The sequence below is a fragment of the Centruroides vittatus genome, unplaced genomic scaffold (assembly GCF_030686945.1).
Source record: "Centruroides vittatus isolate TY-2023 unplaced genomic scaffold, ASM3068694v2 contig_749, whole genome shotgun sequence".
NCBI lineage: Eukaryota > Metazoa > Arthropoda > Arachnida > Scorpiones > Buthidae > Centruroides > Centruroides vittatus.
This window is the reverse complement of record NW_027122485.1, coordinates 834,420-862,329: the sequence shown is the minus strand read 5'-3', so window position 1 is coordinate 862,329 and position 27,910 is coordinate 834,420. Positions and strand designations below refer to the sequence as shown.

Sequence of the window (27,910 nt, the reverse complement as noted above, 5' to 3'; positions counted from 1 at the left end):
TATTGTGTTTATTAATTAAAACTCATTCACATTGTATACAAATGCATAATTTTGTTTTTTGCACTGAGAATTAATGATTTGGCTATTAATTACTTATATTTGTTTTCCACTCACTGACCCAATATTTAGTACCAACAATTGTAAGACATTTTAAATCTATAAAAACAATTGTGATTAAACTTTGAAGTTAAAAGCATTCCCATTTCAAACATTTTACATACAAGAATTTTATAAACTATTCTTTTTTATAAAACATACATATAATTTAAATTGCACTAATATATGACATACAGACAGACATGAAACAAATGCAACTGTTTCATTTTTTCATATCTATCATATATTTGTGCAATTTAAACTACTATCTTCCAAATATTAATGGAAAGTATGTGTCTATCCACATACAATACATTTCATATAAAATTATTTCAAGCATATATGAACCTAAATATAACCAGAATTTTTGAATAACTCTTCTATATAATTAAAATAATAATAATAAATAATAAAAATAAAATAATCAAAAACATTAAGGATTGAAATTGGAATAGGAATAGCATTCTTTAACTCCCATATGGATATGCAACTTGTTGAATCCCAAATATTATATAGTATATAATTTTGTTTCCTCAATTATTTTGATTATTAAATTACTATTTTCAACAGTGTTCTTTCTGTTTAATTCATAAATCAATAATTTGATATAAATGGTAAAAGTAATATTGTAAAATTTATTTAGCTATAAATAAACAATAATATCAAAAAATACAGAAATTTATTAATTTAGCATAAACATGTTTCAAGTTAATATTTCAATTATATGATTGTTGAAAAATTAATCATCAATTATTAAATAATTCGATAGTTTTTATTTGATAGTGCCCATCACTAATATTAAAAATTGTTGCTGCAGGTTAACATATAGACTGTAAGACAAATAAGTTAGAAATAAATCTGATAGGAAATGAACATATTTAATAAAAATATTTATTAAACAATGCCTTAGGCATTTTAGATTTTCAAAAGAAAATCATTGCATAAAATCTTGAATGCTAATACAACCTTCATTTTGTGAAGAGATGTATTTCTATACAATTTAATCACATTTATTCTTAAGTACATTAGCCAAATATTACACATGCATAAGCCACATATTACGTCAAAAACATTTAAATAGTCAATCATCATTACATACTAGCCATAAAAAATTCTTTTGAATTAAATTTACATCTTTTCTCATGCACTAGTTAAGCCATACATCTAATGCTACTTGTAAAATATTTTTGTTTCCAACAAATTGTCCATACCCAAACAAAGTTTATTTTTTATTTTATTTTATTTTTGAATTTATGTTTACTATGCTTGACATCTAATTATATATATATGAATTTCAATCAGTGATTATCAATTGGTATCTGTAATTGATTTTATGAAATAAATATGTTTATGTATTGGTCACTGAGAAATTAAGTTCTGCATATAAAAAGTAAATATTTCTCTAATGTAAAAAAGAGTAGTGAATATGCCACAAAAATGTCTAAATGGCATAGCTGTTCTAACACTGTTGTTATCATACAAGGGAGAAATGAAAAATCTTGTTCTTCCATTAGAAAAATTATGAATTCAGAACCCAATTTCTTGGCACCAAGCCAATTGCAGAAAAACCAAACTGAAAAAACAAAACAACATATCAGAAATACACATCTCTTGAACACAATAAATGATTAAATACATGAAACATTAACTTTACAACTTCGGTACAACTTTACATGAAACATTAACTTTACAACTTCATTTGTCCGACATCAAGCACTTATAAAAGTTAAAAATCTATAAGGCTTGCAGGAATGATTTGGCTATTAATTACAAAGATAACAACGTGTCGTCATGAGCCTGGAGAGCTTTATATGCGATCGAATAAAAACAGCTGTTAGTTTTTGTGACATCACCACCACCACCACCACCACCACAGTCCAATCATAGGCAGACATTTGTAACTTAAAATATTCTATTCGATTGTGCCTTCAACTTTCGAATGTTCCATTTAACCTGATGATGGTTGTTTAATACTGCTGAATACGTTCACTTTAAAGTTACTTTTTACGTTTTTTCCTGGCTTTTTTGGTTTTTTTGTTTTTGTTGGGTATCTATACATGAAACATTATTAACAGAAATAAGTTTTGTTTCTTTTTCCTTTATTAGAAAAGCTAATTTAAAAGCATATTATAGTATTATCAAATATATATAAAAAGACTAATTTGTTGTTATTATAAGCCTGTATTTGTTTGAAGTTTTAATTTAAAACTCTCAAAAATTATAGAAAAATAAGTATGTTTATTTACTTTTCTCAATTAATTAATTCATATATATACACATACACAGTCAAATCTACTTAACAAAGCATCAGATAAGGGAGTAGTTTGCTTAAGAGAGCACTCTTCCATGCTCCTGATTTTTCTCCCATTTTATTTATATTAGCAGGACTTCCATTAACAGAGTATCAGACAGTAAAATAGTTGGTTTAAATGAGTATAGTGTCAGCAGCATTCCTTGTAAGAAAGCATTATTCAAAAAAATATTTTACCAGAGTCTATTTTACTCTTACAGTGCATAACTGGCTAGGATGCAGAGACAGGACTTCCTATACTAATATTTTTTTAAGATTTGTTGAAATTTTCCATTGGTCAGTTTTCTAATAAACAATCAAAAGATTTCTCACAGAATCATAATGAACACACACATGAGAAGCAATTACATACTAAAAAAAGTATCATGAAATATAAAATATATGAACAAACAGTGCAGATCACACGTATGTCCTCATCTTGAAGGGGTAGGGAATGAAGTGATTAGTGACCAGATTTCGGAGGTCACGACTTTACTTTAAGCTAGTACTTACTTGTTTTATACTGGATGTCCCATTAGAGAACAACAGTAATTTTGCAGCAAGGATGTTCACATCTTTTTAGCTAGGCTACCTACCACATCTCTTGGAAGTGAAAGTAATATGACTAGTAAATATACTATATTTACCAATTATTTGATAAAATGACAATTAATATAAGAATGGAATCTAATATGTAAATTATGGTAAAATTATGTGATAATAAATTTTAATATTTTCAAGTGTGTTATAAGTTAGAGCTCCTAAGACAAAAAAGTGGAGAGAATTGAATACCAATGGGCAATCCTTTGGATGCTCTCTTAAGCAGACTCAACTGTATAAACTATATGTATTTAACTATAATAAAGTATTTAATTAAGATATAATTAAATATATCTCTAATAATAATAATACATCTTAATTAATAATGATAGTTAATTTGTAATAAGAAATCACTACTAAAAGGGTCAACCTATGCACTTTTCCAGCAGTGGAAAAGTGAATAACTAAGCATTGATTTAATTTCCAGCTTTCAAAATTTGTAAGAAATCACTATTTTTGCCAAATACTGTTTAGTTTAAATTACCATTCACTTACTGCACTAGTAATACAAATGTTTTTAAATTTTGTAATCTATGTTTTCAATATATCTATAGTATTTCCAATTATGTAAATGAAACTGTTTAAAATATGAATCAGGTAATCAATGAGTAAAAATTTCTTCTGTAATAGATTTTTACAAAATTTATTATTTTCTTTCTCATTATGTCAAAATCTATTATGTATTTTTTGAATTGTGTATTTTTTTTAAAATGATGAATTTGTCAATTCTAATCTGAGCTTTAACAACTGTTACTTTATTCTTAGATGCATAAAGATTTTATCAAGGAACAGTTAGAAAAGGATTCACAAAAGTTATTTTTAATCCCAAATTAGTAAATGTTGGCAATGTCAAGATTGATGCTACTACTACTTCTGTATTGTAAAAGTTTATCAGCTGACTATATTTGTCTATTTAGGGTGCACAACAATATTTGACTTTAAATGTAATTTTCAGACCATACAATACATATTACCAGGTAAGTAAAATTCTTGTTAATTCACACTATGCTCTTTCTCAATTAATCTTAATTATTGGGATTCTATTGTATTTCAAAAAACTGGTATAAATATCAAATCACAGAAATCACCTAAGAAACTAGTAAAAAAAAACAAAAATATTTTATGTTATGAATGTTTTCTTTCTTTCATGTACAATGATAATCAGGTATTCTCAAATATAAACTGACAGACATCCATTGCTGGGTCTTATTAAGTCTTTGGTGTAACAACAAAATACTCCCAAGGACGTGTAATTTGCACGAAAGTAACTTTGTGGTGCTTTGCTATCTAACATATATAGAAAAGTTGCTAGAAGGATCCAAGGTTAGGATTGTTTATAGAACCTCCTAATATCTTTTCAGTCATAAGAAATGATAGAAATGGTTGATAAGTTCCAGCCAGTGTTTACTCTATCCCGTCATTTGGCCAAAGGGTAGACAGATCACTTGTTTATATTGGCACCATGACCAGTAGGCTAGCCATGACAATTAAAGAACACCAATATAACATCAAAAAAGAAAATGGCCAACACAGGCCCAGTTGCATATGTGGGGGAGGGAGGAATGTTATCTTTTGGGACGATAATATATTACATCACACGATGGACTGGGTACAATTGAAACATAGAAGCCTTTGAGATTTATAAGGCAATTAAGAAAGGCAAAGCAATTAATTTTAAAGAGAATGACTCGCTCTCTATAGCATGGCATGCATTGGTTGAACTTATGTAGAACTTCCATGATTTTGCATATAAGGTGAAATGTTAGTATAACAAGCACCAGTTTAATGGAATTTTTGGTATAACAAATATATCTTGAATCCCCCTGCCAATTTCCTATTTGGCTCAATGCAAAAATGTTTCAGTTTAACAAATACCATTATAATGAAAATTTCAAAATTTAATGTAATAAAAATTCTGTCCATTATGAAGAATAGTTTCATTATAATGAAATCTATAAATGAATAAATTCTGCATAAAATTTCATTCATTCATTATTAGTAAATTATGAATATTATGTCAGTCTGGCAACATTAATTTTAATATCTAGTTCTAATGACCTAAGTAATAGACTGGCAAAGATACCGATTACAGCATCACCATTTGAAGCCAATAGCCTCCATTCTGTGAAAGACAAAAAGTGCATTCTTATCATTAGAGTCATGTGTTTTTGTTAAGCAGATTGTGTATTTGTCAGCATTTACCTTAGAAATTACTCTCATATTTTATAGGGGAGTTTCACTAGACACTATAGAAACAGTTTTAAGACATCAAATAATTCACTAAACTGCACTGGAGAACACCGGAATGTGTAAAATACTGCACTCTTAGAACCTACAACCGGTGTGATATAAAAAAAATAAAATTAAAGGATGCTAATCACCACAAACGTTTTCGAACTGCTGGGAGTTCTTCTTCAGGTGTGAGACTGAATTACTAATGGAACGGAGCGAACCATTAAAGGAAAAAGAGAAACAATAAACAATTAACGGTTCGCTCTGTCCCATTAGTAATTCAGTCTCATACCTGAAGAAGAACTCCCAGCAGTTTGAAAATATTTGTGGTGATTAGCATCCTTTAATTTAATTTCTTTTTTGGTATCACACTGGTTATAGGTTCTAAGAGTGCAGTATCAAATATTTCATTTGCTTTGTTTTGCTGTGTTATATTGGTTTCCATTTACAATGGAGAGTTGACAAAGAATTGGGTTATTGCAATGAGAAAAGATGTATGAATGCATGTAGCTAGAAGCTACATTTGTTCAGTTCATTTTCAAGAAACTGACTTTAAATATATAAATAGAGGTTTATTTATTTACTGTTACTGAATTTCATGCATAAGGATATAAGCATATTTTTTTTTTTTTTTTTTTTTTTTTTTTTTTTTTTTTTTTTTTTTTTTTTTTTTTTTGTAACTCTTTCCGCCCAGTGGGCACTAAGAGGGCCTCTCAAAGCAAGCCCATTATGGGTTCGGCCAGACCCACAATGGGGCGGCCGGGTGGTGAGGGACGAGGACATATCCGGACGAACCACCCCTGAAAAATTCCTGGGGATTTTTCGACCTGTCCGGATTCGATCCCGGGTCCCCCAGGGCGGCAGGCTGCTAACCTTGACCGCTCGGCCATCCGGCCGCTTGCATAAGCATATTATTCTTTATTAGGTAAGTTCATTTTACAGTAAATTTCTTAGCACAAATAAATGATGTATGTCACTTATACTCTTCACAGCATAGAGGTAATGCTGTAAGACAGATTCATACAAAACAGATTTAACTTAAAAGCCAAAGAAAATTAAATTCTTATATTATTTTCTTATATTGTGCAGAGATTGCTACTGTATTTAACTACATGTATTTGTGTTTCAATGTATTGTTGCCATTATGATTTATATTACTGAAAGCTGTTTATGTCAAATTGTCAGAATGGTTTGTTAATGTCTGTCACAAGGATTTTTCTTCCTTTTTTAAATCCCTGTTTTCTGCTAAAAGAAATAATAATTCAAATTGTTTGCTGTAATGTATTTCTTACAATGATTACATTGCATGAAACTTTCAAGGTCTTTTATTTACACTCTCTTATTTAATAGTGTTTAATTTTATTTTGTTTATTTAGTTCATTACCAGAGACTGTTTATCATTTTATAATTCATTTAGCAATAAACTACTAAATTAAGAAAGAACAACACAACAGAGTGTATTAAAGCACAGCTATAGCTTTATCAAAACTGTGCTTTAATATATATTATATATTATTTCTTAGTTGCAGCTTATTTCTTTAAAGTCTTTCAACTAAAAAAGTATCACAGATTATGTTGTCTCAAAAACACTTGAAAATCTTCTTTATTAATCAATATTGATATTAATCTAATCTATGTTTGTGTGTTTAGTGGAAAGATTTTAAAGAAATAAATTCTTCTCATGGTAATGATGTGTTGTTCTATACTTTTTAAAGTATTTTTAACTGTTTAAATTATAATATTAAGTATTCATGCAGTTTTGGAACAAAAAAAAAAACAAATAAATTGGTCAGTTGATATAAATGAAACATGCAGCTTTTTGCCTGTCATAGTAATAGTTGCCAAGGATAGTGGTAACTTCAGGAAACTACAGAATTTTGCCAGTCTATTACTTATAAGTTGTTGTCTAGTTCAACTGGCAACACTAATTTTAATCCATAGTTAAGGTTTCGTTTTGATGTTATTACTCTACAGTTTATTTCTTTTTTAGTTTACAAGAAAAAATGGAGAAAAACAAAAAATGAAAGCAGTTTTCTTTAGAAGAAAATAATAAAAATATTAGATAGCATGCAAAAAAGAATTAAACAGAAAGATGTACTGTACCTGATGGCCTACTGGAATACTGTGTCACAGTACTGGAGTTTATTGAAAAAACTTTGATTAAAGAAACAACATACACAAAAATTAGACTTTTTTCACCAGAAAATAACAGTTTCAAGCAGAAATAACAATTAAAGAGGCAGGATCAAACTAATCAGTGCTACTATATCATTATTTTAATTATTCGCTCATATTTTTTGATAATTTTTTTTATTACAGATCAACTTTTATTCTAATTGGACTTCAATTTGAAAAAATTGTAGACCTATAACTTCCTACTGTCATCCATCCATCTCCTTAATCTCAAGAACAGAGTTAGATAGATGAAAAACAAGACCAGTTATGGAAATCTTAGGGGTAGGAAGCCCTTATTAACTATACAAATATCTGATGCAAACTGGAAGTCACATTATTTTGATTCAAAACTTCCCCCTGAAAGCAGTTAATAGATGACTGGCACAACTCTATTGGTAAAGAAAAAGTATGATGTATAGAGGCAAGACACTAATTTGCAGTGGAGAGCATATATTTCAAATTAAATAAATTAAAAATATGATTAAAAATTGCAGCTCAGCATTGTGACCATATAACAATAAATAATTGCTTGTTTAATATAAATTACATTCTGAAAATGTGAAATTTGGTTCCATATAAATACTAATAGACAAATTGCATTTTTAAAAACTTACTTCAAAATGTATGCAATATTTTTAACCTTAATAAATTTCTTTTATCCTTGCATTTTTTGACAGTATTTCAATATAATAAAATTTCAGTATAATGAAAATATTCTGATGGTCTCCTCAATTTTATATTGACCTTTCACTGAATCTACTTTTAATTTTGGATGTATTTTATTCATTTAAAAAAATATGTTCTGTCAGTTTATATTTGAGAATACCTGATGATGTTCATTGTAAACAAAATATGTTTGTTTTTTACTGGTTTCTTAAATGATTGTGTTATTTGTTGCATATACAACCAGTTTGAGTTATGGTTAATACTTTAAATATCAAATCAATGGTAGCTTCTGTTTTGGTTCCAATAAATGAAAATTTTGATCCAAATTCAAATCAAATGAGCAACTAAAATAAGAATTAATATACAATTCCTGACTTATTATTATAAAAATTTAACAATGTGAAAAGCCAAAAACAAATAAATACACATAATTACAAGAAAATTAAGTTTTACTGTTTAATACAATTTAAAAAATAATCTGTCATATTTTTGCTGAAGAATTTCTTCTTGAATTATTTTTTTTCTTGTATTTATCTGATTCTACAAGAGCCTTTATATCAGCACAGGTTTATTTTTAATAGTAATATTGCAAGACTGGAACACTTGTTTATAACACTACTTTCTATTTATCACAATCATGTAAGGAATATGGAAATTTTATCCTCAATTTTTCATTGATTTATATTCCTTTTTAACATCACTTTTTCTCTTTTGTCACATGTAAGATACTTATTAATAATATGAGTGAAATAACAGAGCTGAATAATCAAAAGTTTCTGATAAAATGTAAAAGCAGTCATCAATAAAATATAAAATTGATTCGTACTAACAATAGACTAAATTATCTATGATGACATTTCTTTAAAATACTTGTTGAAATTTTTTTAAACTACATTTTTCCAAATATTTTTAACTAAATCAATCACTTAAAACAAGAAAGGCTAAGTGATTAACACACACTAAAATTTCTTTTGAATCAATAACTGCATGACAGATTTTTTATTAATAAATTTAAAAACTCTTTAAAGGAACAATAATACAAAAATAATTAAAATTATGCATATTTATCTATTGTAATATAAAATCATCATCAAAAGAGAAAGTGTAGGATATATTAACAAGTTTCGGAATAATTTAAAGCCAAAGAAAAGAAAAAAACAAGGAGAGAACAATAGTCTGAAAAATATCATCTTTGTTGGTATTAATTTCCAAAATGATTTAAGTTATTTAATTATCATTAAAAAGTGCAGAAGTCTTTCTATGAAAACAGTAAACAAAAATTTCTCAAAATATAATACAGTTTTGGAACAATTCTGGCCAATCTCACATTCAATTAAGCATGGTTTTAAATTTATTTTAATTATTATATACAATATAATCTGAGATTGGAATATATTTACAGACCATTAAAAGTTAAAATGGCAGATTCTTACTAATTTGGCCATTTCTTGCAAACACAGGTGCAGATTAGCAAGAGTGATGGATTACTTAGCACTTTCAATAATCCAGTACTTTGCCTGAAGACAATGAATAATGTGATCTATTGCCCTTTTGTACTTTCTTTTTGGAGACAGACAGTCAAATTATATGGCATGCTGAAATGCAATACTAAAACAGCAACAAATTCTAAGTAAACAGGAAAACATGATGTGTGATATAACTAACATTTTCATGGAAACTGAAGTGCATAGGCACTGAAAGATCATAGGGTACTGGAGGATATGCCAAATAAGTGAGAACAGCATTAATGGGAGTCTGCTGTAGTTTCTTTTCTGACTACAGTAAAAACCATTTAAGAAGTTTCCACATAAGTCATCCAAATTTTCCATTCCCAGCAATTACACCATAAGAAAATTTAATGTTTATGAAGAGAGAATGAAAATTTAAAATTTAATGTTAAAATTTCCTGCATAACAAGTTTTCCTGTGTAATAAATTCCAAAATATTGGTCCCATCAATATCATCTTACCCACTCAAGAAGTTTCCATCAGAGACAAATTGTAATATTTTTCCCCACCATAGCTTTATCACTTATAAAAACAGTAAAGTTTTAATAAAGTAACTTCAGATATTCACCATATTGTATATTATACACCTGCACATCTGAAGAGGTTCCTAATTTTGCTAGGAGTCTTATTGTTTTGACCATACTCCCTCTCTGGTGTTGTCCATCTACTGTTGACTTGTCATATCGACACCAAACGATCACCTGCTATAGTCAGGGCATCTTACTACTCTACTATGTTACACTATGCTACGTTATATTATCTTGATATTAAAATAAAATTGAATATATAAATAAAAAAATTATTCTTTTACAATTCCCGCATAAGAAGTTTTCCCACCTAAGAAGATTTTTTACAATGGCCTCCTTCAAAAACTTCTTAACAGGGTTCTACTGTACCAGGATTTTTTCTAAATTTTTGACATTTTAGAACTTTAATATATACATATCATTAATTTATAAGACTTGTGAAGAAGTTATCTAATACAGTGATTAAAATGCATATTGAAAATTCTACAAAAAGATTCAATTAATTTGCACTAATCTTGTTCTCAGAATTTTGATAATTGTTATTATAAAAATTTGCTATTAGTCTATTCTATATAAATTCATATAATTATTTAAAGATTACCCCATTTAAAACACTAAACTGATCATCAAGTTCTTGAATCACAATTTATGTATTTCCTATTGTCATTAGAAAAATATTTTTCCAAATAAATCTGTGTTATTTCAACAGTTCAAAATTACTGAGATCTACAATGTATCAAAACTCAAACATATTTGCAGACCTCTACATTTATACATACTATATATTCGTAGATTTGTATATGGAGTCTATATATGAGGTCAGTCTGAAAAGTTTGCAAACTTTTACACACAATTTACACTAATTTACATACATTTACACCAATTATACATCATTCAATAATTGAATCTGAATGCAGCTTACACAGCTCTCTAACAGCAAGTTTTGTGTACTATCTGCTGATAGCAGTTTGTTCTATTTTTGTTTGTTGTTGTGTTACATCCACTTGCATAAACATATGTTGATTGTCTTTTGTGAATTTTTTTCAGTGAGCGAAGAGATTCTGGGACAGGCTAGATCTGATGAAAATTTCATGAAAAATGGTGATGAGACATGGGTCTATGAGTACAATGTGGAAACAAAAAGTCAGTCATCACAGCGGGTGGAACCCAAAAAGGTGTGACAAGTTTGGTCAAATGTGAAGATCTTGTTCAGTTTTTTGTTTGATTTTAAAGGTGTCATTCACCACAAATATCATCTGGAAGTGATGAAATGTCTGCATGAATCACTGAGTAGAAAAGACAAGACTACTTGGAGAGAACAGCATCGTGATAATGCATCCATCCACACATTACTGCTGATAATAGAATTTTTGAACAAGAACTCAACACTAATTGTTCTTAAACTTCCATATTCACCAGACTAATCCCCAGCAGATTTCTTTTTGTTTTCCAAATTAAAATTTTCTCTAAAAAGTTGCAGTTTTGAATCCATTGATGCCATTAAGGAAAATTTGCTAGAGGAGATGCACATCATCCCAAAAGAAGTGTTTCAGGAAGCATTCCATTCATGGAAGAAATGCTGGATTCAGTGCATAGACTCAGGAGAGAACTACTTTGAAGGTAACAAAACTGATTAGCTTCTAGGTAAATGCAAACAACTATTTGCAGAGTTCACAAACTTTCTGAACAGACCTTGTAGAGTATGTATGAACACCAGGTTTTCATGCACATATATTTATATGAATAGAGTTTCATGAGAGAGAAAAATTTGAATACTATCTAAATAACTTTTCAATGTAATAAATAACAATGACTTTTATATCTTGATTACTTTTGGAACTTCAAATTTATAATGAGAAGTATAACTTACTTTGTACAATCAACAAAACCTTTAACAGTCATAATGAAATTTAATGTAAAACTTGATGGACATTTTCTATTTTAAAACAAGATCTGCATCAGGTCAACATTATATTCCAAATTGGAATGCTCAGAACACAATTTTCAAAAATTTTTTAAACATTATCAAGTTTTACATTAAATTTTGTTACTGGTTGTTAAAGCTTTTGTTGATTGTGCTTAGTAATTTATTCCAGTTATTGAGAAGATAATTTGTTAGTCCCTGTTTAAATTTTAACAATTGGTTATGAGATACAATAGCGAGGTTGAGGCCGAAGTTTTCAATGTGAAAACATGTACGACAGACATTCAGCGCTGCTTTCCTGTAAGCCTAGAAGTTTGACAATGGTCTTTGGAAAGTCAGTGGAATCATGCTCAACATTCCAAATGCCATTGTCAAACTTCTAGGCTTACAGGAAAGTGGCGCTGAACGTCCGACATACATGTTTTCACACTGAAAACTTCGGCCTCAATCTCACTAATAAGTATTAAGAGACACTTGAAAGATTGCATTAAATAATGAATGTACAGAGTCATAGAAGGTCAGCACTTACCTATGTTCTGCATAAAGTTTATCTGTAAACTGCTTTCCATTGTTTGAGGGCATAATTACTAACATGATGCATAATTGTTAACATGAGTTAGTTAGTTAATTTATTTAAGCTATTTAAATACAGATTTTGTTTTATCATTAGAATGATAGAATACTACAGTTTATTCTGTAAGCATAATTTCAATTTAAAGTATCAATTTTGATGCTTTACAGAAACATCAAATTTGTTTATCAGGTAAAAATTTCCTACTGATAACTTTGATAATACGTATCCTTCTCATTAATTAATATATTATAATATACTAATTTTCTTTTCATTCAGAAACTTATTTTCAATACAATTTACTTTTACACACTGTAAATATTTTATAATTAGTTTTATAGTCTAACTTTTGATGATATATCAAACGAAATTAGACTGTTTTCACATTATTGTTTTTAAATTTCTTCATTGAATCTGAACTAAAGTCCTATTCCACTTTTCTAATTATGTGTTTTACAAGCAACATGACTAGTTTTATCAGACATACATTGTTAATATATTTTTTTTTCCTATTAAGAACATATTGAAATCAAGGTGCTATCACAACACTTGTAATATAATTAGAGATTAGCAATTGATTTTAAATTTCAGTTATAATTTATTTAATATTTTAACAAACTAATAAGTTCTTCCAATTATATATAAATTTTAATACAACTCTGTTACTATTTGTAATTTTAAACTAAATTAATAAATGAAGACATACTTTGGAAATTCTAAAAATTATCAAGACAAAAAACTTTTTTTAGATAGGTATACTATATAAAAAAGTTTTTTGATAAAGTGTAAATTTCCTCTCCAATTATACCACAATTTTACAAAAATATATTTACCATATAAATATAGATCATCCCATTTTTTATTTTCAAAATATTTTTCATTTATGTTCTTTCATTAATGAATATATATTACTGAATATAAATGTTTGTTTATAAAACTTTAAATTTATCCTTCAGTAAACAAAATAATAAAAAATATAATTTTCAAATTAGAGACTGAACATTTATCAAGATTTAAATGCAAATTATTGAATTCTTTTTATAATGATAAACAATTTTAAATCAGACTGAGAGCAGAATATATACAGAATCAGATAAAAAAAAAACAATTGTAAGCTTTGAAATAAATAATTTTGCAAAAATATATTTCTATAATAATATGAAATGAAGTTTATTCCAGTTTTGCTGAATGCTTTAAGAGGGTTAACATTTTTTTCATATTTTAGTAAGTTATTAGCGAAGTTGTGGCTGAAGTTTTCATCTCAAACGTGAACATCAAGTGCCACTATCTAGTAAGCGGTAATCAACGTTCACATTTGAAATGAACACTTCAGCCACAACATCGCTATTAGTTGTTTTAAGAATATTTATTTTTAAAATTTCTGTATTTTCTTTTGACAAATAATTAGATCTAATGCACAGAATATAAAATTCCAGAATTAATTTAATAGTTACAAATAACTCAGGAAAAGTAAGTAATGCAAATGGATGGAAAAAAATACTCTTAGAAGTAAGTAAATAATGAAGAATATGAAATACTGTATATGGTATTCAAATGATCAACAGAAATAAAAAACTCATACTGTTAAATTGAATCCAAAAAGAATAATAAAATCTCAATACTTAGAATAAAATTTTTGTACTTTATTTAATTTATATAAATTAAATTTTTATTTTTTACTACTTTATTATAGACAGACAAAAAATATTTTAATACAAAACTTGGATCCTAAAAACAAAATGAAAGTTTTGAACCACAATTCTCTGGATTCAATTTATTATAATTTTTATTTCTGATGATTAAGAATTTGCAATTAAGTAACCCATCTTTCCTCTTTTCCTATCAGTTTATAAAATAAAAGCATTTTAAAGTTAGTTTGATATCTTTATTATACTTTATTTTAAACAGAGTTAGGAATTATTAATCTTGTTTAAAATATAGCATAATAAAAATATCGTTTTTTGAATGAAAAAAAAACTACTTACTGATTTAAAATAATAATTCTAATTAAAAAAAAATTCTTCACTATGAATTTGAAATTTTGGGAAAAGATATAAATATATATCACAAAAAAAATATAATAAAACTTATGTATAAATTTACATATATATTATAGTACTATTACACAATAAAATATCTCTATATATTTAATGTATTTAATCATATATACTCACATAGGTTTGCATTTCTGATATGCTGGGTTGGCACATATTTACTGTTTCTGTATCAGCACAGTGCCTTGCTAGTGGATTCTGGTTTAGCTGTGCCATCCTGTATAATAAACATTTGTACTGATATCGATGATTTTTTTTATTTGAATATTTAATGATGCATATTATTTTACATTATGCAGCAATATATTATGTAGTTAATTAAATAAAAATTAAATTATTACTGCATTTGGAAATTAACACTTTGGATCCTGAATGCATCAATTGAAATTATTCCTATAAATTCAGTGATCAAAATTTCAACAGAAAATTTTTTTCTTAATTCCAATTCATTTTTTAAATGGTTTCTGTGATATATTTTCTAAACATACATTCAATAGCTTTTGGCTTAATTTGCAGATGAAATTTCGAATATTTTTTTGTTATTCTGGCATACAGCTGATGTTATACCAGGATGTCTTTCAATTTCAGAAAGTATTTGATCATGTAAACAGTATTATAGTATTTTTTGTTAGAGCAAGGATTTTAATATTTAATACCTCTCATTTTAATAATCCTTTTGCAGAAACAAAGATGATTATTATTGTGGTACTAGGCCAAAACAATATCAGACATATTAAACTGTTCAATAGAATATACTCAGTTTTTCTGTAGTATGCCATCAAATTAAGATTACAAAAGAAATATAACTTCATACTAAATCAAGGAAAGTATATAAACTAGTGAATATACTTTACAGACAGAGTAATTTTCAAGTGCTATTAGGTATTAGTCCCTATTATCGAGAGATTTAACAGGTTTTAACTCTACTACAATAAAAATATATTTATAACATAAAAAATTACAAATTACAACAAATCTTGTTAATCAAACTTGCTAGTAAAATGATGTTATGACAAAATTAACAATCTTTAGAAATATATTCTCATTTTCTACACATTTTATCACAAATGAAAATTTTACTTCATTTTTATACTTTATTGAATTGAATTAACTTTCAAACAAATATGAAACTTTTTAGCAATGAATCTTTTTCTGACTTTCATAAAACAAAAGAATTTATTAAACAATCAAAACACTAGGATCCAAAGTATTAATGAATCAAAACACACATTTTTCTGCAAATATTTGTCTGTCTGAATTATACTTATTCAAAATGCAACAAAGTTTTGAGGATAACTGATAACAGTTTTCAACTCAATTGCAAACTTTTATTGAGATCAAATGAAACTTCTCTATCATTTCAAATAAACAATTCAAACTAGCATCTGAACTGAATTTAATATATAATGGAAAAATTTTATGATAAAATCTATCAATTAACTAAAAGCTATTCTGTAACTTTAAAAAAATGATATGGATTAGAGCTTGGATATTGAAATAATACATGCCCAAATATGGGATATAAAAGATGGCTATAAATTATATAAAACATCAAAATATTTTGCTCCGAAATAAAATCATTAGACTGTGCTCATGTTTAAATTCTTACAAATTCACTGAATTACCTTAAGCTGAATAGGCTATAGCAGTAATAATTTCTAAAATTCTGTGAGTTGTACTGTACATAATGTATTTTACTAAATGACACATTCAAAATTCAGTAATTAGCATTATACATTTTCTTATTCATTCTGAATGATCAAGAATTTATCGTTTTCTTATTAATTCCTTAAATCAGTTGAAAAATAAATGTTACTGTATTGATTTAATCAATTTCATTTACATTTAATATCATTTAATTTTGGAATTTTTAATAATTATTTATTAAAATGCATTAAGATATAATTATTTTAGATATAATTGTGTTCACATAATACCATTTCATTAATTGTATAAGTTCTATATTATAGGTATTATTAAGATTCTTATTAAAATGAATATATCATTTTAATAAGTATCTTAATAATACCTGTAATATAGAACTTATACCATTAATGAAACAGTATTATTTGCCTTGGCTTTAGCAATGCCTTGGCACATAACCTTGGCTTTTTTCTTTAAATGATGGTTTTTAATCTAGCTGATTTATTTTCTAATTACCATATATTTCTGCAGATAAGACAATAGTTGAATCATAAAAAAAGGCCCCCAAAATCTGGGGTCATCTTATGGGACAGATACAAAAAAAATTAGATTGAAATTTATATAAATTAAAACCATTATAAAAAAAATGGACAAACCATAATTATTTAATAGTAGAGAGTAGGGTATGTCCATAAAATAGAATAGCCCATAGGATGTTTTTGTGAATAGTCCCAAATGCCTGAATCAGTGCAAATGTTTCCAACAATTGCAAGACAGTGCTGACAGATGCAAGAAAATAAAATTTGCTCATTTGAAAAATTACAAATAGGACATAATTCCTAATAATACTGTATATGCTATACAGTATTATTATCCAGATGACAATTGCTGATCTAAACTAAATTTATAGTTTGGGGGTCGTTTTATAGAATAGATATATACTAAAACTATAAAACTTTGATGAAAATTTTTATTTGTCTTATCTGCAAAAATATACGGTAATAGTCATCTTGAAAATAATACTAAGTTAATGTGAATTTAACAAATTTTTATCATCATATTTTTCAATCAGTATTTAAAATTATCATTTTATTCCAATATCCAATGCTATAAATGAATTAACTTCACAGAGATCACATGCAAAAATAATGACAACAGTTTATCATTGATGATTAACTATCCCAGACTGTATGGAAGCAAAACATCATGTCAAAACTTTTTAATACAGTTTTATTTAATGTTCTTATTAAAACTGATAAAAAATAAAAGAGAGATAATTTTAATGCTATTTATATATAAATAATTACATCAAAAATTTGATTAATTCGAAAAATATCAGAAGAATTACAATGATATTTCTAAAATATTTTCATTGAACATTTCATAAATGCAGGTTGAAACATTCAGGTAACATGTCTAAGATGTAATTTCTAAATATACTGATTTTAATATTTTTCAAAATGTTCAATGCTATTTTTTAGAAAAATATAGAAGATTGTCTAAATAGGCTTTTCGTTAATTCTACTTTTACGGTTTACTAAAAAGTTTTAATAATGATATTAACACTTACAGATTTGATATAGTATCATATTACAAATTTAACATATTAAGCAATTTTAAGATATTATTTGCTATGTTGATGATAAAGACTATTGCTAAAGGTTGATTTTAAATCATAAATTATTTTTTTATAATATATTTTATATTATTAAAGTAACTATTAAAACAATTGTTAATAAATAAACAGGTCTTATTCACAGCTGAATGTGATTATCCTTTTTTCCATCTTTTGTTATGACTTTTAAAAAATAATTGTAAACTGAGCTCTCAGGATTAAAAGTTTTAAAAATTTAATTTCCATTACCAGAATGAAACCTAAAGATTAATCTAAAGATTTTGTGTTCATAATTAATATATTATTATCTTCAGTAATGCATTATACAAATTCTGTAAGCTACAATCGTGTTTACAACTAAGTCTTTACTGATTTTTTTATTATTGAAAATTAATTTAATGTTTTGGTGTTTTTGGTTATGTATCAACTTATCAAAGTGGGAATGTTTTTTTGAAGGAAACAGAAACAAATAACAAGCAATAGTAGATTGGCAGTATTTCTAGTGAATCAGAGATCAGATCAAATAGAAAATTTGATATCATATAATTATACTTAGGGTAAAAAATGATAATCATATAAACATTTTGCTTCCTTGATTTTTTGTATAAAATTTTATAAAATAAATTGTATAACTAAAAAGAATATGCATAAACTCTTATTAAAAATATGTTGGAAGCAATATAAAACATGTACATTATTATTTAGCCACCTGAAAGAAAGAATATAACGTAAAATGTCAAGTATGAAAATTGAAGAATGAATATACTCAATATCTTTAAATTTTAGGTATTAAACTATTTTTTCACAGTGCTGGATAAGAGATATTGTATTTTCTAAATACACATTGCATGTTTCCAAACAAGCTTTATGTTTTATATATACATATTTTTTGCATTTCCATTTAAATAGATGCAAAAAATTGTAAATTGAAAACCAACACAAATGAAAATGCATGCATTTTATCAGCTTTAAAAAAATTAACAGGAAATACAAATAAAATTAATAAATCAAAACAATTTTCCTGTTAGAGGAACATTCCTGTCAGTGCAATGGTCATGATATGGAAAATGAAAAATTCCTTTAACCAGGAAAACTGTTTTATCATCTTTCTTGTATATCCACATCAGTTATCATCGATTATTTTTTTATTATAATTCGCAACTCGTTAATTTCAAACAATCGATATTTACCCAGTCGGTCCTGTGTTATATCTGTCAGTAGGTTGTTGTGTTTGTATGATTTGTGGCGAATCGTCGACACGTTTAGTTCTGGTTCTTTGTCTATTTCTCAGTTTCTCGAGCCTTTGCCTACGTTCTGGTGTCGATTCATTCTGACGTTTCATGGCTGCTCTTTCTCGCATATTTTTTAGTCTTTGCTGTCGTTGCGATAAAGTCTCATTTTGACGTCTAATTGCTGCACGTATTCTCAGATCTTCTAGTCTCTGAAGACGTTGAGCCGCAGATTCGTTCCGACGCTTAGCTGCTATTTTTTGTCTCATGTAAGCCAGTCTCTGCTGTCTTTCAGGGGTCGATTCCTTCTTTAGCCTAGCTGCTTGATACTCTCTTAGCTTTTTGAGTCTTTTTTCTCGTTCTTCTGCTGTTTCCATTGCTCTTTTTCCACTTTCACAATTTCTTGGCCTGTAAGGCCTCCTCCTTTTCTTATAAGGCATATCCATTTATACATACTAAACATAACATCACTTCACGTATCTGAAACACACCGATAATACTATAAAACCGCCGTCTATTCGAAACGGAACATACCAAATTGTTATGTATTTATAAATTTAATTGGCTATATTTGGGCTAAAACTATGTTCATGATAAGGAAAAATAGGATAAAAATAGTTTTTTCCCGTTTCTTTTAAATAATAGTTGACTGGTTTCACGACTTTCATTTACGAAAGCTTAATCTTGTTTCGTCGCTATTTTATTGGGCCGCAATAATACTTCGAGTGAGAGTGAAATGTGCTGTTTTATTATTAATATATTTACGGTCTTAATAATGAAATATTTTAAATTTTACTATACAACTTTTCACTAATGACAATCTCCGGATATAGTTGGATGAAAAAATATGAATATGTCGCGTTTAGAGTTCGGGTATTCATTTCACAAATAAATAGTACGGCTCGTTTCGCGGATCTCGACCTGGCTGTAAAAATGCGCAGTTGTAGGGACCAGTCTATTTACTTAATTAAGACGTGAAGGGAACGGATTGTTGACAAATCTTTGACAAGATTACCAAGTTGAACTTTATAAAACTTTCAGAGTACCCAACCGAGTATCGCGCATCACCCGGCCAAGATATGTGAAACAATGTACAGTATAAAACGACATAAATATGCAAGACAAAATAATGATAATTAAAGAAAAGTTTCCAACGTCAAGCATTCTTATAAAGTACATTTTTAGTTAAACCTGAATAAATTCATGGATAAATATTAAATTTTTATGAAGTGACTGGGATCAAAACTCACCATAAGCAAAATCCCGCTTTTTGGGAAAACGACAAAAACTTCTCGCCCTTTTCCATTTAATATTTCGTAATCTGACTTGTTATAGGTGCATTCGGGATGTTTATATATACAGAATCATCCAAAATTTTGAAATCGCGCGTACCTGGATATACATGAAATTTGAGGGGCTAGGCAGTGGCGTAGCGTGGAAATCAGCCGCCCGGGGCGGAGGAAAATTTTGCCGCCCCCTTATTTAGGTATCTCAATTTAAAAGACTAAAATATACAGTAATTCTAAAGAACATTACGGCAAGAACAATCATCATTATTGTGTATTGTACAGGTTACAAATAAAAAAGTCATGTATATATGTTTTGCAATATGATAATCACACATTTTTATTACAAAAATTTTTACAAGATATTATTATTTATTGTGAAATTTTGCCGCCCCCTAAAAGTGCCGCCCGGGGCGGGCCGCCCCTGCAGCCCCCACTACGCTACGCCACTGGGGCTAGGTTGCATATGGTACATTTTGTCTTAACAAAACGTATCATATGCAACCTTAAAAATAAAATAAAATAAAAGAATAAAACTAGATCCACTAAGGGACAAAAGGGACTGCTCTATCTCCGGAATCACCCATGCTTTCAACGGGTCTTAAATATAATGTTGGATCAAGTTGTATGTTAGTCTGACAACTGTATAGTTTTCAAATCATAATTAATATCGTAAGTATTGAACCATATGCAGATAAACGTGAAACCGCAATTTTCAGAGAAAGGATTTAAAAATAGGACCAACTAAAAATTGCTATTTTATGTAATCGTTTGAAATTTTACTTTTACTATATAATAGAAATACTATATCAGGCATGGGCAAATGCGGCTCTTGCTGAAAGTGTTAATTTCTGTTTATTATAGTTATTTTTATAATTTTATTTTTATAATTTTGTGAAATATGTTTATTAGAAAAAAAATCAATATTTTGTTTTATATTCTATTTATATTATATAATAAAATCGCACGACTTACCATACTATCTGCTACGACAGTACAGAACTGCGGCTCCCGTGCATGCTGCAAAACCAACATTTCGGCTCCCACTGAACTCTTGCTTGCCTACCTCTGTACTATATCATTGAAAAACTTCAAAAGTTAGAGTTAGCCGCTTAAAGTTCTATACCTACGATACGAGGGTTCAGACCTGCTCCGTATCATTTTTGTCACGCGTTGTCCATCTTCACTGCAATTTATGCTTTGGACATACGTTTGCAAAGGTATTTCGAACGAAGATATTCATCCCACTTATCTCTGAAAAACTTCTCTAATAACTTCACGTCAAGTGCATTCTTTATATTAATCGATAATTATGGTAAATGAAGTTGCCGTTCCAAAATTATTGTAACACTAGCCTTTCAGGTTAGAGAAAAACTACGACATTGTGGCACATCTACGAAAAATAGTGCTTTGGCAAGCACTGAAATTGCGCCTCTGTCCAAATATCTGATATCTAGCTTTCAGATCTTTTTACCATAAAATCAGCTCAAAATCACCAGTCAAGTACTTAATGTTTTAATTGAGAAATGACGACACTACATGAAAATTACAACTGCACCTTCCTCCGCTCTCACTGATGGAAATTGGCCTACGATGTGGTCAAAATCAGTTTTTTTTTTGTTATTTAGTTTCTTCTCTTTCTACATTCAGCAAACAAGATCACAGAGTCTGCTCTGACCATGGAGGCTCTCAAATAAGAAAATATATTAGTTTTATCTTGCTAAATGATCTCTCACAGTTGGCAATGGAAACTATGATAGCACTATCTGAATAACAACGCGAAGATTAGGGAAGGCGCTGTCATTTCCATACTGAACAATAAATTAGAGCAGCCCTTTGGATTACGCATTTAAAAAAAAAAAAAAAATAGAAGTAATATATATGTAAAGCATACGTGAAGTATTTGTAAAAATGATATTATTTTTAAAGGGAGAGGTTTATGTATTACACAGATCTTCGCCGATTATTATTAAATTAATTTATTTGTTTAAAGCAACTCGACGTTTGAGCGATTTGCCTCTGGGGAGGATTTTCTATGGGAAACTGGCCCTTACTTAGGTTATTACAAACGTGAAGAAACTCCACTTGGTCGCCCGTTGGACGAGACGCGACAAACTTCTAGCTTTCAGTGGTTTTATACCACTGATGGTCATGTATTTCTCAGCACTATTTTCACTCAATAATTTATATAAATTTTATAATATAATCGAGATGGGTTGATAATAATAATAATAATAATAGCGAGGTTGAGGCCGACGTTTTCAATGCGAAAACGTGTACGTCGGACGTTCAGCGCTGCCTTCCTGTAAGCCTAGAAGTTTGACAATGGCGTTTGGAACGTCAGTGGAATCATGCTCGACGTTCCGAATGCCATCGTTAAACTTTTACACTAACAGAAAGGCGACGCTGAACGTCCGAAGTACAAGTTTTCGCGTTGAGAAAACGTCGGCCTCAACCTCGCTAATAAGCGCAGAGCCCAAACGGTTAGGAATTAAAAGTTAAAATTTGGTACACAATTAGGGTACGTCATGAGAATGTACACTAACTTGTAAGAAGGGATTTTTCGAAATCCCCCCCGCGGGGAAAGGGAGAGGGTTAACTGTTACCCTGAAGAACTTGACTTCTATTTTAAATGCGGTTTGTTGCGTTTTTGCGGGAAATCGAATATATTTTTAGACCCATCTAAAAATTCTCGGTTAATGTTACCTATGGTAGCGAACATGGCGGCTCGTCTATGAAACAGTGGAGACGCACGTTCTAACCTAACCTAACCTATTCTAATAAATTACCCCTATTCTAATAATATGGTTAAAAATAATTATGGTAATTTATTAGAATAGGTTAGGTTAGAACGTGCGTCCCCACTGTTTCATAGACGAGCCGCCATGTTCGCTACCATAGGTAACATTAACCAAATTCTCTAATTAGTCTCGGAAGAGGGCAGTGGTGATATTCAGCGGGTTTGCACGGGTTCGGCCGAACCCGTTGGTAAAATTTTCAGTTTCCCGAACCTGTTAAACATACGTAACATTTCTCAGTGTTTTGTTTCTTTTAAAAGATATATTAAAATATACGTATTATACTCTGTAACACTACTAAACTAGACCCTTATACCCCGTTCGCACCGAGCATTTCAATCTAGATTGTGAGCAAGGTCGGGGACTATGCCTTGGTGCGATCTCTCTCGACCGTTTCAATCGAGATTGAAACGAGGTTTAATCGCGATCGATTCAAGAGAGTTCTTGAAACTAGATCCAGTCATATGAGAGATCCCACAATCTCACGCGCGCGAGATAATACAAGATGGCTGTGGAATACGTGTCGGGCTATGGACAGCGAAATAAAAAGGATATTGTAATTCGAGAGACGATGACATCTGTCTATTATCAGCAGTGCCATTCGGAGTGAAAAATTTCTCTGCAAAAAAAAAAAAAAAAAAAAGGTCGACAGCACTAATATACTATTGTTACCTGGTCTTCGCCCAGGGCAACTGATTATTAGATACATCGCAAGAAAAAGGTATTGTATTTATTTCTAGCCAAAACTGCCATTTTGTTTGTCGGTGATTGTTAGAGAAAAATTTTCTGCTGGCGAACCCTTTGTTAAATATTTCGAATATCACCACTGGAAGAGGGTGAACCTAATTCTTGCACACGGTTAAAACGGGTAAGATCGGCTATAATCTAATAATTTTAATCTTTGCTATCATTACTTTTTTGCCCCAGCAATGCCGGGCTCATCTGCTACTGGTTTAATAATCCACCAATCATACTTCTTGTTACCCATGATAATCAAAAACAGATAAAGCAGATATTATACAGTTGAATAAATCTTAATTCACTATCTGAGGGTAGCTTATCTGACTTGAGTAGAAAGTGCTCAGGATACCCATAGGACGAGCTATTTTAAATGTGCTACTGCTCCGATAACTTACGTTGGTTAATGTTAACTCTAACAAAAATAAAACAGTCTTCTTTCCAATAAATTACCTTCGACTTAAAAAAACCCGAATTTTTTTTGCAATTCTCGAAGTTTCAAAATGCCGAGTCCAAAAACGTTAAAATCTTGGAGGAATCATTTTTTGACCGATCGCCATACTTTTCCTCTGCTATGTATAACAGAGCCGGAAAAGTATAAACTAATTTGCAACTTAATATGTTTCTTGTTTTACTATAGCATTGGCTACAGTAAAACAAGAAATAAATCTATAAATAGTTAAACGAAGAAAAAATGTAAAAAGTAACTTGCTGTTCGAAATCCCTCATTTTCACCATTTCAACTACTTCCCCTCCTCCTCAATCGTGTCATCCCCGAAGGAAAAAAAGTAATTTGCATAAGACTCCGGATTAATGCCACACAGCGTTTATTGTCTAAACTACTTGTAATTTTAAAAGTTCTTGAACAGCCAAAAAATAAAAATAAAAAATATCATGAAAAACGTATCACTTCAAAAGGGATTTTAAAATTCTAAATTGCAAATTTTTAAACTAAAGTCTAAATTGAAGTTCATAATTGCATAATTTAGCTTGAAAATATATGGGATAATAAAACCGACTTAATAGCGTCTATTTAGTCACGTTTTTTAATTTTAAGGATAGAGATAGTTTTATAAAAAAAAAAACAGAAGAAAGAAATTGTAAGTGCTAATAACAAGTAAAATCTCCATTAAGTCCGTTTGTACTCGAGATACGACACATGAATTCTCTCTATCTTCCATCTCCTTGATCTTTAACCTCCAAAATTTAATAGTATCCACGACCCTTATACGAAAGCTGCCAAATTTCGTTTTTTAACCAATGCCAGGAGTTCGTCGCCTGCCAGAAGATAATTCAGACTACATCAGTTAAAATGAAATATTAAAACAACAAATAGGTTTAAAGTTGTAAATTTCATCAAAAAAAAACAAAAATAATAATTATTAATAAAAATTTCATCAATAATAATAATAATTAAATAATAATAATAATATTATTATATTATTATTATTATATAATATATTATTAGAAAACTTTTTTCATCAATAATAATAATAATTATTATTATTATTGATGAAAAAAGTTTCCTACCTTGAAGTTTCCTAGAGAGAAAAACAATTTCCTACCATTACACATTTTATGTCCGGTTGCACGTTAGAATATATTCTGTCTTTTAAGATATTAATTTTACAAAGGATTGTGACTTTTATTTATTTGCAAAGCAAGCAAATGTTTTACTTTAAATTCAAATTATATATATTAAAAATTGCGCGTTTTGCATTGTTCTTATTAATGCAATTTCTAATATAAATCAAATGTGTTTAATTTCATTTCATTTTTAACTATTAACTATGCATTTTAAACTGAATGAATAGTCAGAATATCACGAGTATTTGGGATGTTCACCTAGATTCGGTCTCGGGACTCAAAACGGCTCTCATAATACACAATATTGTAGGGTAATGTCATTTCGCCTAATAGTTGTGTTAAAAAATGTTTCTCGTGAATTGCAATAACATATTAGATCAGTGGTTCTCAACCTTTTTTTTATGCTGAAGCACACTTGATTATAATAATCTTTGGTAAAATATAAAACAAAATATGTATAGTACTTTACATAAGATGACACATCATTACGTTCATATTTATTAATATTATGATTAATTAATAATATAAAAGTTATTTTTTAAATAAAATTTTTTAATAGCCGGGAAAGTGACTTAACTTGTTGCTGGATGTTTTTACATTTGTTATGTTGTTTTTTAATTTCTATTTTAAACATATCACTTTTATTTAAAATGTATTTTTTATATTTGTATTTTTATTTTGTAATAACAATCTTGACCAAAATTAATTGAATTATTATTAACATTATTTATAAAATATCTTAGAAAGTGGTGTAATGTAAGAAAGAAAGTATGCCTTTCTCCAAAGACCTCAATGGCCTCCTTAGATCTTAGTGACAATACCACAATGTGAATTATGACTGCATCACATTTCGGTTAATTTATTTAATCTAAAATAATGAAAAAGGAAATTTAAAAAAGCTATTCAATATGTTGACATTCTAATGTCGAAGCCGACCTTTATACGCCTAAGTATTAAGAAGACGAATCAAGGACATTTCAATAAATTGCCCTTCTGGAAAGGTTTTTCTGTGAATTTGTGCATTCTCATTCTTAACAAGCATGTTGGTGTAATAACCGGTTGATTTACTGCTTCGTTTAATATATTGTATGTTTAATATTGCAATTATAAAGGTCATAATCGATAGCGGATACATAAATCTTTAAAAGGAATGCAAAAAGAAAACAGTGTGCGGAATAGACAAAATACGTCGTTCATAACGATTTCCTACAGAAGTGAGCGGGTAATCGTAGATTTCGGTTAATTTTTGAATGCGATGCGGGTAATTTTTCTCGGTCACAATGGGAACATTGGGTTTTGCATACTTAGGCAGACGAGAAGCATACAAAGATTCCGCCGTGAAAATGTTATTTCCTGAATTGCTGAAGCCTGTACAGAAGAAGAAACAAGAACATTTTAATATATTGCGTTTTTTTGAAAATATTTTTTGTTACTTTTTATAAAATGTACAGATGAAATCTTTAAATAAGAAATTATTACAGCTTGAATTGAATTTTGCTTCTAAGGTACTAGTGTATTTTGAAATATTTAACTGACGCTACAATTAATAGGAAACGAAGTTTGTAACTCAGCGGTATTTAGTATCTCAGTCTCAGAATTCTGACTTACAGTATACTGAATTAAGATTTTACATTTAATAATTCTAAAAATTATATTTTCTCTGCGTTAAATTTCTCGAAGTCGGATAGAAGAAAGTAATTTTTAACTCGTTTATTTCTGAAAATATAATTTTTAGAATTATTAATTTAATTTATTCAATAACCGATCCCATTGTTTTGAATATTTAATTTTATGTTAAGATTTTAAATTAATTACGATTAATGTTGGTTTTGGCTTCGTTCAAAATAAAAACTGTTTTAGGGTGTTACAAAGCGTAAAATCGAACGACAGAATCGAAAACGGAAAATAAGTTCATTGTTCATTATTTACCCTTTTTGCCCGAGAGCAATTTATCCACGACCATCAAGAGTTCAGGCAGATCCACAATGAGTGTAGCTGGATACAATATATAAATTGCATAATTTGTGTTTTGAATCTTATTCTCAGCCATACGCAATATTTATAATCTAACTGGAGAGAAATTTAAAAAGAAAATTTGATAGTTTCTGTTCTTGTTTGTACTATTTAATAATACACGGAAAAATTAATTTCCCAATCTTTCCTGACGTATGGAGGCTGAAAACTCACAGCCTCCACACGTCAGAAAAGATTGGGAAATTAATTTTTCCGTGTATTATTAAATAGTACAAACAAGAAAAGACTTTGATTATCTGACTCCATCGGTTTTAAGATAAGAGTTTTTTACGAAATAATTTTTATCTTTTAAAGTATTTTTATTAATGATAGTTTTTGGTTTAGCCGTTTGGTGGC

At 28.8% G+C, this 27,910-nt stretch overlaps 1 protein-coding gene across 3 annotated transcripts; it reads right to left on the bottom strand.

The window, feature by feature from the left end:
* Window positions 1-138: 138 nt before the first annotated feature.
* On the bottom strand, window positions 139-19,802 carry LOC136981270 (uncharacterized). Of its 3 annotated transcripts, none has more exons than XM_067277576.1 (3): window positions 19,093-19,801; window positions 14,764-14,860; window positions 139-2,147 (listed from the first exon to the last, which is right to left on the bottom strand). In XM_067277576.1, exons 1-3 carry the CDS (start codon window positions 19,575-19,577, stop codon window positions 2,094-2,096), a joined length of 636 nt encoding a protein of 211 aa, XP_067133677.1. In that variant the 5' UTR covers window positions 19,578-19,801; the 3' UTR covers window positions 139-2,093. The 3 variants fall into 3 exon arrangements, with proteins under 3 accessions (XP_067133677.1, XP_067133675.1, XP_067133678.1); XM_067277574.1 differs by having other exon boundaries at window positions 139-1,669; window positions 19,093-19,799; XM_067277577.1 differs by lacking the exon at window positions 14,764-14,860 and having other exon boundaries at window positions 139-1,669; window positions 19,093-19,802.
* Between the last annotated feature and the right edge of the window lie 8,108 nt (window positions 19,803-27,910).

Excerpts from the sequence above, each read along its gene's own strand:
- LOC136981270 (XM_067277576.1), bottom strand. The coding sequence starts at position 19,577 with ATGGATATGCCTTATAAGAAAAGGAGGAGGCCTTACAGGCCAAGAAAT. Across the intron at positions 14,861-19,092 it reads TATAACACAGGACCGACTGG|GATGGCACAGCTAAACCAGA; the intron begins GTAAATATCGAT and ends TTTATTATACAG. Across the intron at positions 2,148-14,763 it reads TATCAGAAATGCAAACCTAT|ATACCCAACAAAAACAAAAA; the intron begins GTGAGTATATAT and ends TTTCATGTATAG.